Source organism: Bos mutus, chromosome 18 (assembly GCF_027580195.1).
Source record: "Bos mutus isolate GX-2022 chromosome 18, NWIPB_WYAK_1.1, whole genome shotgun sequence".
In the NCBI taxonomy this organism is placed as follows: Eukaryota; Metazoa; Chordata; class Mammalia; order Artiodactyla; family Bovidae; genus Bos; species Bos mutus.
The window spans coordinates 47,496,449-47,510,839 of NC_091634.1; the positions used below are offsets into that span (position 1 = coordinate 47,496,449).

At 34.0% G+C, this 14,391-nt stretch overlaps 1 protein-coding gene across 1 annotated transcript in view; it reads left to right on the top strand.

Moving 5' to 3' along the window:
* Positions 1-13,556, top strand: part of C18H16orf87 (chromosome 18 C16orf87 homolog) — a 34,033-nt gene extending 20,477 nt beyond the window's left edge. The window contains exons 3-4 of the mRNA XM_070388480.1: positions 3,826-4,008; positions 11,804-13,556. Of these exons, the coding sequence (XP_070244581.1) occupies positions 3,826-4,008; positions 11,804-11,922 (302 nt within the window). The 3' untranslated portion in view covers positions 11,923-13,556. The remainder of the gene's footprint in view (positions 1-3,825; positions 4,009-11,803) is intronic.
* Positions 13,557-14,391: the final 835 nt, after the last annotated feature.

Here is a 14,391-nt window from a genome sequence, read left to right on the forward strand (position 1 = left end):
GGCCTACTCTTCCTTTCTATACTTTTTGTCCTATCCTGGGAGTGTCTTTGGGAAGAACAGCTACCCCTTCTATAGGAGCCACCTCATAGTCTTATTTTGAATTTTAGTTTCTTCTTTTCTGGTTACTTAATCAGAATCTGTCAGTTTGCCAGCTTGCTGGAATTCTGTAATTTCAGATTGCTAATAGCACTATTTCCTGTTTCAAACCCTGCTGATTTATTTTCCTTTTTCCTTTTACCCATGTTTATTTGCATTTCAGTAGAATTTTTGAGAACATAGTGAGATAAATGCATGTACTCAGTCTAATTTTGTTTATTTAGCACCACTTAACATGCGTACATAATGTTCTAGTTTCTTTGAATGAGACAGACAAACAAGTGTCCCAACTTTCGTAGAGCTTATACTTTGATGGGGGAGACATATTGAGCATATATGTAAATAAAAACCAGACTATAGTAATAGTAGAAGAAGCAAGTAACTTGGGCTTGGAGACTTGGAGTGACCTGTAAATTGACATCTGAAGGAAATATAGCCTGTCTCATGAACAGTGTTGGGAAGAGAACTCTAGGCAGAAGGATTAGCAAATGCAGAGCCTCAAGAGGAGGAAGGAACTTGTTTTAGAGGAAGACATGTCTGGAGAGTAGTGAACAAAATGGCTAGTGGTATGAAATGAGATGGGTGAGAGGTGAATGTCAGGTCTCATAGTGGGACTTGTAGTCTTCTGTCAGGAAATTTGACTTTATTTTAAATAAAGTGAAAAGCCTAATGAAAGATTTTAGAAAAGGAACTTATATAGTCTGGTTTTTTCTTAAAGGTAATTTTGACAGCTGTTTAGGGAATATATTTGGTTTGGATGTTGCCCACAGAAGTGGGAAAAATGAAATTGTGGATATATTTTGCACAGAGTACCTGTGGACTTTTGTGATGATGGAAGAAACAATCTGAGTCACAAATGACTAGGTTATTTGGCTTTTGTAACTGTTGGTGCTATTTACTATTATAATGAAGGTTGGAGGAGGGAAAATCAAGAGTTTTTTTTTTGGGCACTTTTGAAATGCTTGTGAGTCATACAAGTGAAGCTGTCAGGTAGGCAATCTAGAGCTTTGGGAAGAAGTCACAGCTGAAAGTATGAATTTTAGAACCATTATAACAGCAGCACTTAATGTTTTGGGTCCATGGAGTATCTGAGTTCAGGACAGAGTCCTAGGACTTTAATATTAGAGATGGAAAAGAATCTACAGGGAGGAGAAGACTCCAAAGGAGATAAAAAAGGAATGGCTGGTATGATGGGGAGCCTGGAGAACCTGAAAAATCAACGAAATTAATTTCAAGGAAAAGAGTAGTCCTCTTGAATTTTTTATGATAATACATTTATTGGAGACTTGGAAAATACAGATCAAAGTTACATATAGTTCCATTATATTACAATTATTTTTTAAGTAGATAAATTAAGATTTTTTAGGTGGAGTTTCTGCATCAAAATCTCTCAAAAATTAATAGAATGAATAGACAGAAAAGTAGAAGGATATAGTAGACTAGCCTTATGAGCCAATTCAACATAATTAAAATTTATACAATTTTCACACAACAGCAGGGTACAAATTCTATTGACGTTCCTATAGACTATACACCAGGAGACCCTGAAACATATCCAGGGACATAAAACAAGGTGCAAAAATTTCATCATCTAAAAGTGTTGAAATCAAACAGAGTCTATTGTTCTCTTATAACTGTGGAATTGTGTTAGAAATGAATATTAAAAGATACTTGAAAATAGTCCACATATTTTCAAGTGCAGTGTGACATTAACCAAGAGAGATCTTTGTCTTACCCATTGAAAGCCTCAAGAAAGTAAAAGACTGAAAAAACACAGGGTGATTGTGGAGAATAAAGCATTTAAATGAGAAATTAATATAAAAAATACTTTAAAAAACCCATATTTATGGAAATTAAATGCCTACTTTTAAATAATGGGTGTATCTAAGAAGCCGTAACAAGAGAAATTAGAAAATATTTGTAAAGAATAAAGATGAAAAGAGAAGTTATCAGAATTCATTGCATGTAGCTGAAACTGGTCAATCCAAGAAATACAATGTGAAATCTTGAATTAGGTATGAAAACCAATAGTGGACATGTATAAAATTTTGTGAAATTTGAACAAAATCTATACTTTAGATAATAATACTGGAATCACATGTAAATTTCTTGTTTTTTTAAACAACATCATATTTCTTTATATTTTCAGAATTGGATTAGAAGTGTCAAGCCTCATTTAAAATTGTTTTTTTTTTTTAAATCACTAAAATAATAAGCTTTCTGCCTTTAGCAGTAATACTAGATGCCATAATAAATGAAACTGTATCAAATCAATTTTTTATTTTTTTGAGAAATTCTAAGCATGCACTGTCACATCCACATCCATTTCTTGTCTTTGTATATCATTTTAAGCAAATCTCATATAATTTCAATTATAAATATTTCGTTATATGTTTCTGAAAGGTTGACCTTTAAAAGCTGAAGCACAGGGCCTTCCCTGATGGTCCAGTGGCTAGGACTCCATGTTCCCAATGGAGGGGGCCTGGGTTCAATCCCTGGTCAGAGATCTAGATCCCACATGCTACAGCTAAGACCTGGCACAGCCAAATAAATAAATAATTTTTAAAAACTTACATGCAATAAAAAAATAACACTAATTCTGTAATACCAAGTATCCAACTGGAGTTGACATTTTCAGGTTTCTCATAAATGGTTTTTAAAAACAGATTCCAAATAAGGTCCTCACATTGTATATGGGTGATATCTCTTTTGACTCTATTATTTTCTTTTTTATTCCTTGCAAATTATTTGTTAAACTAAGAACTTTCTTACAATCTGGAATAATTAAATGTTCTTGCATTATCTGGTGTATGTCTCATTTGAGACCTGGAATTAACTAATTTTCTAAGGATATGGTATTTGGAAATAACTATTAATATTTTACTTAAATTTATTTTGCTTTATAGTACCTATTAAGCATACTTAATTTATATAGCCTTTGAATTTTTTCCCTTTAGTGTTTGGGATATGAATTTTTTAATTTGTTTTGCCCCTTTACCACCATTATTTTAGGCATTTGAGGAATTTTCTTTCTTTTAAAGTCAGGTATGTATTAAATTTATTGTTTGTCTTACCCAACCTTTGAATCTGTTTGGAGTGAGAAGGATGGCTTCTTGCATTAATTAAATCACCATGTTGAGTAAAGTTCCCCTATTGGATTCTAATTGGGATAAATATGCTCTTAGAATGTCAGAAATGACCTTGTCTGTAACTAAAGTGAAACTGCTTACTTCCCTAGTGTTTTTATGTTTTCCCTAGATACTTTCTGTTTGTTTTTTTCCATAACATTAATATAGTATAGCTAAGGTCAGTTTTACTTCTGTGTATTTTATATATTTCAATCTGTGATTTGGGTAGGGGGAAAAAAGGAATGGAATATTTATTTTCCTTTTTAATACTTCACCATTTTTAGCTTAGAAACAGAGAAAAGGAAAAAGGCAGAAAGGTTGCCTTGGAATTGTGTGAATTTACAGGGGCTGAATATCAAATAGAGATACTTGTTTTCTAATATTCCTCCTACCTTACATGTTAATATGGATCTGAATTCTGTTGTTTCTTTTTTTTCTGCATGGGTTTCAAGGGCATAGATGTTATGGATGTAATTTTATAAAATATACCAGGCAGCAAACTCTAGCGCTATTTAGAAAGAAAAAGAAGAAGGCATTGTGAACATGGGCAAACAGTTCTTGCTTAAGCCCTAAAATATATCACTTTTATTCATCCATACAGAAAACAAGCATGAGGCCAAGAGGAGGCGAACAGAGAGAGTTAGGCGAGAGAAGATAAATTCTACAGTAAATAAAGATTTAGAAAACAGAAAGAGGTCTCGAAGTAACAGCCATTCAGATCATATCAGACGAGGAAGAGGAAGACCTAAAAGTGCATCTGCCAAAAAACATGAGGAAGAAAGAGGTATGAGTAAATCCAAGCAGTTTTTTTTTTCCCCCAAGTATTAAAGTTTTCTAAGATCTTAATTAGATAGTAGTGAAGAAAGTATTTGGTAGGCATTTAACTCCTGGATTTAAAATTCCAACTTATATTTTAGTTTGTAAAAGCCTTTTCTCTCAGGTAGATACTTGTTTTTTTTTTTTTTTTTAATCCATAAATTTAATTCTTTTTTTTTTCCATAAATTTAATTCTTACTGGAAAAATAAAGGCTTAAGTTAGGTAAATTCACTTTCCTATAAACTGATGATAGTAAAGTTCAGAGACAATAATTTGTGTATGACATCCTGAATAAGTCTGTTAAAATGGTTACACTTTTTTAAAAGATAAATCCAAATTCTGTTAAGATTTGTTTCAAACTATTATACTGTGAGTTTTAAAAATTTACTATTGAAAGTGTTCTTCAGTATGAATTTTCAGTGTTCTTCAGTATCCAAAAGCTAAGGTGAATTCTTCTTTGTCTAAAACATATTCATATTCTCCTTATAGATTTTCTCTTTTCTTTGGATAACTAGTATGCCTACCAATAACCATCAACCATGATGTTTTTAACCATCAACTTAAACTTCAGCTTCTTTTTCTTTGATTTTTGTTTATCTTTTAAAAAACCTTTTATTGTGGAAAATTTTTTAAATTACACAAATTAAAAAGAATAGTATAATGAACCCCCATATGCCCCTAATTTCAAGCCAGTAATTAAATGAAAAAGATAGTTGCTTTCTATAATTCTTTTAAAGTCTCTATCAAGTAAATCAACTGCACTTTAATTAAAAATAAATAACAATGTTATTAGACATCAAAAAAACCTCTGTTAGACTAATTTCATCTTCAGTTAAATGCGTTTATAATTTTTTATGTTATTTGTGAGCTACGCTATACTTTTCAGGCATTCAGTCTTAAGTATTCAGGTATTCACCCATAAATATATTATAGACATTGAGAATTTCTTACCTGTTCACCATTTCTCCCTGTTTTGTGTATTTCTATTTGAATAAAATTACTACTGTTAGTGTAAATAACTTCATCTTTATAGCTTTTATCAAAGTTAAAGATTTCTTAATATCATATGGCTAAAGAATTAAGGTTAATAATGTCTTTAAGTATATTCTGTGAAGACTGTGCTTAGATACTCCTTAATTCCTTGGCTAATTTTACTACTTCTTCTCTTTTCTTCTATTATGCTGGTCTTCCAGAGAGTTTGAGTTTTCTTCTCAGTTTGAATGTGCTTCTTTAATAATGGGGTGACCAGAAAGTATATGCCAAAGACTATCTCAATAGGGAAACTAGGTAAAGGAAAGTCTAACAGAGAAAAAAGAGAAAAGGAAAATACTGCTTGGCCCAGAAAACAGAACATTCTTTACAGTTGAAGTAAAGAGAACATAATCCAAAGAATGGAAAAGGAATGCTTCTGGTGGTGGGTCAGAGGAGATGAGAAAATAGATAACGACAGTCTTTTCTTTGGGGAAATGAAGACTCTGTAGTTCTGGTACTCACTGTGCAGGTTTGAATCTTTTATTTTGTGTTAACTTGAAAACAGAAGCATTTATTTGGCTATACATTTTTTTCAGATATTTTTAGTTTGTTATAGAAAAGGTTTAAGAAAGTTGTTTCTAGAGTAAGATATGCTTTTACTACAAACAAGGAAGACCTCAAAGCAATTTTTGTATAATCAAATGGAATCTTTTAATGTAGGTCAGGAACAGGGGCAGTCAGCAAGCTTTTTATGTAAAGAGCCAGATAATATTTTAGGGCTATAAAGTCTCTGTCAAAGCCACTCTGCTCTGTCATTGTGTCTGGAAAGCAGCCATAGAAAATATGTAAATGAATGGGCATGGCTGTGTTCCAGTAAGACTATAAAAACAGGTTGCAGACTAGATTTTGCTCTTGGGCTGTACTTACGGTCCCTGAAGGCACACCATGTTTTCTAAATATAATACTGGTGGGAAATATGAACATTTAAAATGTCTATATATTTTAGAATAGACTTCTTTGATATACTTCTTATTGTTTGCTGCTGCTGCTGCTGCTAAGTCACTTCAGTCGTGTCCGACTCTGTGCGACCCCATAGACGGCAGCCCACCAGGCTCCTCCGTCCCTGGAATTCTCCAGGCAAGAATACTGGAGTGGGTTGTCATTTCCTTCTCCAATGCATGAAAGTGAAAGTGAAGTCGCTCAGTCGTATCTGACTCCTAGCGACCCCATGGACTGCAGCCTACCAGGCTCCTCCGTCCATGGGATTTTCCAGGCAAGAGTACTAGAATGGGTTGCCATTGCCTTCTCCTCTTATTGTTTAGTAGCCACTTAAATTCAGTATTTTTCCCTGCTCATAGGACACTTAAAGAATTTGAAGCAAGCTTTACCTTTATTTTAAAAAGGAAAACCTTACAATGTGTCTAAAAGCACATTTTTAATTGACTTTATTTTGTATATTTTGAGAAAAATAGAAGAATGAAAGGAAATCTTTTTAGACATCTAGGTAACAACATCATAAAAGCCAGTCATTAAACTTAATTTTTGGTTGGTTTAAAATAAGTCTTCATTTTATATTAGGGGTTATGATTATTTTGGATATTAGTAAGAGTGACATTTTCACTGATTAAAATTTATTAGCCAATTTTGAATATCTTATTAATGAACATAGAGAATTAAGGTAGACTTCAAGTTAAAGATGGTAGATTGAATAAACACATCTAGCTCTGTGCTCTCCCCAAACCCTAGTAAAGTAGGAAAGGGACTTTTTGTTTTTCAAGGGCAAAGTTCCACAAGGAGAGGGAATAGGAGAAACAGCAAAATTCTGGAAAGTAATAGCTTCTTTAGTAGACCCAAGAAACCTAAATTGTAAGCTCCTTTGAGAAAAGCTAAGAAAGAAACTTTTTTTTGTTTTACATCTTCCTTAAGGTCAGCAATTTTTGGTACGAGTTATGTCTGGAAGTGTAGAGGTGAAGGTGAGGCTAAAAAACTTTATTTGAAAGTCTTTTTTTAATATCTTGCTAGGGCTGTTTATCCTTTGATAAAAGATAATGCAAAAGAGTTTCTGGTCTCGGAAATACCAGGCATCATTGAGGGCAGGGCTATCAAATTAAAATGAGGAAAGTTAGGTGAAAATTAGAGATGTAAATATTGGGTTCTCCAGTCAGGCTTTCATAAAGGAAAAAAAAAGTAACTTGGATGAGTTTTTCCAGGGTGAAAAAAAAATGAAAACTGCCATTAATATTCTTTGTAAGAGAAGTTGTGGTAGTAATGAAACAAAAAGGAATTTCCTTTTTCTCAAAAGGAAATTGAAGATGTCAAAAAAGTACCTGGAAAATGAACTTTAAAATGAGAATCTTATATATATATATAAAATGTAACTTTAAAATGAGAATCATATATGTGTGTATGTGTATAGATATGCCTATATGATTTGCAAAAATGGCAAACTTTAACGGAAATCTGATAGACAAAATTGAAGAAATGTACCAGAATGTATAGCAATAGGAAAAGAGATTAAAAATAGAATAGGAAACATAAGAAATTTAGAGGACCAGTTTGAGGTCAACATATGTAAATAATTGATGTTGCAGAAAAAGAACACAGAAGATGAAAGAGAAGGAAGCCATCAATGAAATAATTCGAGTAATTTTCCCAAACCTGAAGGACACTGAATTTCTGTATTGAAATACCCCACCAAATTAAGTGAATGGTTAAAACAAGATATTATGCAAAATTATATCATCATAAATTATCTCTCTTTGGTTAAAAGGAAAATCCTTCAAGTGTTCAAAGGAAATAATCAAAATGGTACAGTGAAATACTATCCAGCAAGGAACAAACTACTTGTGATGAGCAACATCAACAAATTTCAAAAGCATGTTGAATGAAAGAAGCTAGACACAAAACAGTACATATTATACAATGCCACTTATATGATGTTCAAGAACAGGCAAAATGAATCTATGGTGGTGGACTAATATTTCTGGTAGGGTGGGGAGGGATTGACTGGAGAGGAGAATGAGAAATTTTCGTATCTTGATTGTGGTGTGGGTCATCCAGTTGTACACTTAAGATCATATATTTCATTTTAGGTAAATTAGCAACAACTTAAAAAATAACTATAAAAAATGGTATAGAATTTTCTTAGCAGTGGCACCAGTATTTGGAATATAGTATTTTGCCTTTAAATACTAAGAGGAAATCTTCAGGTCTTTACTTAATCACACTAGTAACTAGTATGAAGAAAGACTCAAGACACTTTCTAATATTTAGGATCTCAAAAAATTTGCTACCCATACTCCCTTTCTCAGGAAGCTACTGCAAGATACATGGCATCAAAATGAAGACGTAAACCAAGAACGTATCCTGAACTTAGAACACAGGGTCCAACTCAAGAGAGATAAGAAATCTCCAGCATGATATTGACGAGGGATCTCAACATGATCATTGTGCAGTAGGCTTAGAAAGCAACCATGTCAGATTGGAGTATAGCAGAAGACTTTCTTGAAGAATTTCTTCAAGAAGATAAAACTGATATATGTAAACATTCTGAAAGATTTATCCAACTAGGAGAGAATTTGGGTTCAGTTAGTAATGAAAACTAAGCAAATGAAGAAAGAGAATCTTTTCAGGGAAAACAATGTACATGAAAAGTGAAATAATTTATGTTATGAATAATGTAAGCACAATATTGATCTCATCAAAATGATAATATAACTGTAATGGGAAGATGTGATAAGAGTATGATGGCAAGAGACAGAAAACAATAAATCCTAATTTTTCACGGTGGAAAGTCAGTTTATAATGCCTGAAACCAGAAGTCCAAGATGTTGCATCAGATAAATGCTGTTAAAGTGCTGCACTCAATATGCCAGCAAATTTGGAAAACTCAGCAGTGGCCACAGGACTGGAAAAGGTCAGTTTTCATTCCAATCCCAAAGAAAGGCAATGCCAAAGAATGTTTAAACTACTGCACAATTGCACTCATTTCACATGCTAGCAAGATAATGCTCAAAATCCTCCAAGCTATGCTTCAGTAGTATGTGAACCGAGAACTTCCAGATGTTCAAGCTGGGTTTAGAAAAGGTAGAGGGACCAGAGATCCAATTGCCAAGATATGCTGGTTTGTAGAAAAAGCAAGGGAATTCCAGAAAAACATCTACTTTTGCTTCATTGACTACACTAAAGTCTTTGACTGTGTAGGTCACAGCGAACTGTGGAAAATTCTGAAAGAGATGGAAATACCAGACCACCTTACCTGCCTCCTGTATGCAGGTCAAGAAGCAACAATTAGAACTGGACATGGAACAACGGACTGGTTCAAAATTACGAAAGGAGTGTGTCAAGGCTGTATATTGTCATCCTGCTTATTTAACATATGCAGAGTACATCATATGAAATGCCAGGCTGGATGATTCACAAGCTGGAATCAAGACTGCCGGGAGAAATATCAATAACCTAAGGTATGCAAATGACAGCACCCTTATGGCAGAAAGTGAAGAGGAACTAAAGAGCCTCTTGATGAAGGTGAAAGAGGAGAGTGAAAATCTGGCTTAAAACTCAACATTCAAAAACTAAGATCTTGGCAAATAGATGGGGAAACAATGGAAACAGTGACAGAGTTTATTTTCTTGGGCTCCAAAATCACTGCAGATGGTGACTGCAGCCATGAAATTAAAAGATGCTTGCTCCTTAGAAGAAAAGCTCCTTAGAACAAACCTAGGCAGCGTATTAAAAAGCAGAGACATTACTTTGCCAACAAAGGTCCATATAGTCAAAGCTATGGTTTTTCCAGTAGTCATTTTCAGATATGAGAGTTGGACCATAAAGAAGACTGAACGCCAAAGAATTGGTGTTTTCGAACTATGCTGTTGGAAAAGACTCTTGTGAATCCCTTGGCCAGCAAGGAGATCAAACCAGTCAATCCTAAAGGAAATCAACCCTGAATATTCATTGGAAGGACTGATGCTGAAGCTGAAATTCTTAATATTTTCCTGACATGAAGAGCTGACTAATTAGAAAAGACTGATGGTTGGAAAGATTGAAGGCAGAAGGAGAAAGGGACAACAGAGAATGAGATGGTTGGATGGCCTCACCGAATCAATGGACCTAAGTTTGACCAAGCTCTGGGAGACGATGAAGGATGGGGAAGCCTGGCATGCTTCAGTCCATGGGGTCGCAAAGAGTCAGACACGACTGAGCGAGTGAACAACAAAAGTAAACTATATACATGTTTAACTGATTAAAAATCAAAGCATAATAAAAAATCCAGACAAAAGTGGAATTATAGTCAGTCAGTCAGTTCAGTTGCTCAGTCGTGTCCGACTCCCAGCATCAGGGTCTTTTCCAGTGAGTCAACTCTTCGCATCAGGTGGCCAAAGTATTGGAGTTTCAGCTTTAGCATCAGTCCTTCCAATGAACACCCGGGACTGATCTCCTTTACAATGGACTGGTTGGATCTCCTTGCAGTCCAAAGGACTCTCAAGAGTCTTCTCCAACACCACAGTTCAAAAGCATCAATTCTTCAGCACTCAGCTTTCTTCACAGTCCAACTCTCACATCCATACATGACCACAGGAAAAACCATAGCCTTAACTAGATGGACCTTTGTTGGCAAAGTAATGTCTCTGCTTTTTTTGAATATGCTATCTAGGTTGGTCATAACTTTCCTTCCAAGGAGTAAGCGTCTTTTAATTTCATGGCTGTAGTCACCACCTGCAGTGATTTTGGAGCCCCCAAAAGTAAAGTCTGGCACTGTTTCCACTGTTTCCCCATCTATTTCCCATGAAGTGATGGGACCAGATGCCATGATCTTCGTTTTCTGAATGTTGAGCTTTAAGCCAACTTTTTTACTCTCCTCTTTCACTTGCATCAAGAGGCTTTTTAGTTTCTCTTCACCTTCTGCCATAAGAGTGGTGTCATCTGCATATCTGAGGTTATTGATATTTCTCCCGGCAATCTTGATTCCAGCTTGTGCTTCCTCCAGCCCAGCATTTCTCATGATGTACTCTGCATATAAGTTAAATAAGCAGGGTGACAATATATAGCCTTGACATACTCCTTTTCCTATTTGGAACCAGTCTGTTGTTCCATGTCCAGTTCTAACTGTTGCTTCCTGACCTGCATACAGGTTTCTCAAGAGGCAGGTCAGGTGGTCTGGTATTCCCATCTCTTTCAGAATTTTCCACAGTTTATTGTGATAGTAGAACCTGAAAAAGTAATTTGTAATCCACAAAGATGTTAATCATGATTTTAGCTGGCTTGAGATAAATAGGTGGTTTTTCTTTTCTATTTTAGTTTTCTGTATTTAAAAAAAAATTCTACCATGAGCTTGGATTACATTTGTAATCAGATGGGGCAAAGTAGAAATAAGTGTTGATTATTCTTATATTCTGTAGAAGGGCTAAGGTGAAGAATTTATTATATTCATAAAGGCACCATTGATGTTCAGAAGGGCCTGTATTTATGGTGAGGAAATTCATTTTGATTGAGACAAGGGACCTCATGCTACTGAGAAGAAAGAAATATTTGAGATTCTTACAGAAATATTAGACTGTGTATATAGAAATATATATCCAGTCTCTATTTAGTCTTAGAATTAAGTTAATGCATTTTAGTAACGCCTTTGTATAATTTTAATATTTCAGTTTAATAACATGATACTTTATATAATTTAGTATGCATCATAGTATTATGTGTAGTATTTATTGTCAAAGAAATAGTGAAAACTTCAAAAAATTACTGAATCTACTGCCTTTATGTTAAAAGCTTTCCCTTTTTCTTTTAACAGAGAAACAGGAAAAGGAAATTGACATCTATGCTAACCTCTCTGATGAAAAGGCTTTCGTGTTTTCAGTCGCCTTGGCAGAAATAAATAGAAAAATTATTAATCAAAGACTTATTCTCTGATATTTGTCTGCAAAATGTGTTGAAACTTTCTTCAGGATTACATCAGCAAATTCTCAAAACAGTTGTGGACTCTCAGGAGCATTCTGATTGCATCAATAAGGGCCATTGATTGGTTTTTTTCCTTATCATTTAGCCTGTGCCACACTTTTGGAGTGAAGCTATAGGCTTGGACTGTTTTGGGATTTCCTTGTTTACCAAGGAGTATTGTCAGTGTTTGTGTTTGGGATATAGTGTATTTACTCCAAAAAAGAAAAAAGAAAAAAAAGTAAACAAACTGGTTGGCTGTTAAAGAATTAAAGGAGAGGGTTGGGAGTAGAAGTTTGAAAACCAGAGAAATAAAATGATAGTTTTCAGGTTTGCCACCAGAGATGCAATATTTTAAATACTTTGAGAAAGAGTGACTTTTAAAAATATATATTTCAGATTTGAGCACTAACATTGCATATTTACAGTTCATTTAATAAATTGGCAATTAATATTTTATTGAATGGGGAATTAATATAAACTGTAAGTTTTGTCTTAAATTGATTTTTTTTTTGCCTTTTATTTTTATGACTTAAGGTATGGGTTATATTTTAGAAGCTACTTTCTAGACAGTTTGGAAGTTTGGGTGCTATGTATGAAGAAAAACATTTAAGGATATATCATACTTCAGATATAAACACTTTGTTTTTTTGAATGTAATTTATTTATTGGTTAAAAAAAACTTTTTTGCTCTCGAGATGGTGCCTGTTAACCTAAACATAGAATATATTTATTACATGCAAAATATTTCTTAGCCACTTTTAAGCAGTAATGTTCGTTCTGAATGGATGTTCATTTATACATCCTGAAAATTATTTAAGTTGTTACTTAACCTCACTCTGGAGGAAAAAGAAAATAAACCTTAATATTGAAACGAATAGATTAAATAGTATGCTATAAGCTTTTTGTTATAGTGAAATTTGTGAACTGTATTTAAATTATTAATTTCCTAGTGTTAATGATAATTGTTTATAGTTGATTTGTTTTATACTTAATGCTTTTGCATTTTTGTATATCAATTTTGCGCTTAACACATTCAAACTTGGTAATGACTTTCCTTATTTTAAGTTGGTTGTGGCCTCTCCCACCTCCCCCCTACCCCCCAAATCTGTTTGGAAATTATAAAGCCTTATTAGGGAAGGTAGCAGCAGTTAGACTTGCCCTTGCTTAGGGAGAATTTTCCTTTCAATTTCAACAACAGCATTGTCAGCTTCAGGCTGTTTCTCCCATTACTGCTCCAAGGAAAAGAGGTTTACTTTTTTTTTTTTCTTTATTTAAATGGTAGCCAGCAGAGGGAGCTTAAGAGGTACTCTAGGTAGGATATAGGATTTTTCCTAAGAATTCCTTTTCCCTCAATCTCCATATTTACCTGCAAGTACTACTACATTTATCTTTTATGCATTTTAAAACCCTGGTAATAAAGTTTATTCCCAGGAATGTTAATGTGACTTTTATCTATGAAATAAAATGATAAGAAGCTTTTCATTTTGAGAAGAAAAGTTATATGATTAATATCTTAAAATGCTTATGAACTTATATAGGCATACCTCCAAGATATTGTGGGTACAAATCCAGACCCCTCCAATAAAGCAAATACTGTGATAAAGCAAGTCACATGAATTTTTTGGTTTCTCAGTGCATGTAAATGTTATGTATATATTGTATGATATTGTAATTTATTGTGTATAATAGTATTATGTCTTTAAATATATATATATATGTACACCTTAATTTTAAAAAATACTTAATTGCTAAAACATGCTAACCATCATTTGAACCTTCAGAGAGTCATAGTCTTTGCTGGTGGAGGATCTTAGCTTGATGTTGATAACTGTTGACTGATCTGGGTGAAGGCTTAAGGTGGTTGTGGCAATTTCTTAAAATAAGACAGTAATGAAGTCTGCCTCATTGACTGCCTCTTCCTTTCATGAACAATTTCTCTGAAGCATGTGATTGGAGTCAGTCCTCTCACCTTTATTACCCTGCTTTGTTAACTAAGTTTATGTAATATTCTGAATCCTGTGCTGCCATTTCAACATTCTTCACAGCATCTTCAGTAGGGGTAGAGTTCATGTCAAGAAACCACTTTCTTTACTCACTTATACAAAGCAGCTCTTCATCTGTTAAAATTAGATCATGAGGTTGGAGCAATTCAGTCACATCTTTAGGCTCCACTTAGGGTTTTAGTTCTCTTGGTATTTCCATCACACCTTTGGTTACTTCCTTCCACTGAAGTCTTGAACCATCCATGAGGGTTGGAATCAACTTCCAACCTTCCAATGTATGTTGATATTTTGACTTTTAACCATGATTCACGATGTTCTTAATGGCTTCTAGGATGGTGAATCCTTTCTAGAAGGTTTTCAATTTATCCAGACCTATCAGAGCACTCACTGTCTGTGGCAGCTATAGCCTTAAGAAGTATATTTCTTAAATGGTAAGGCT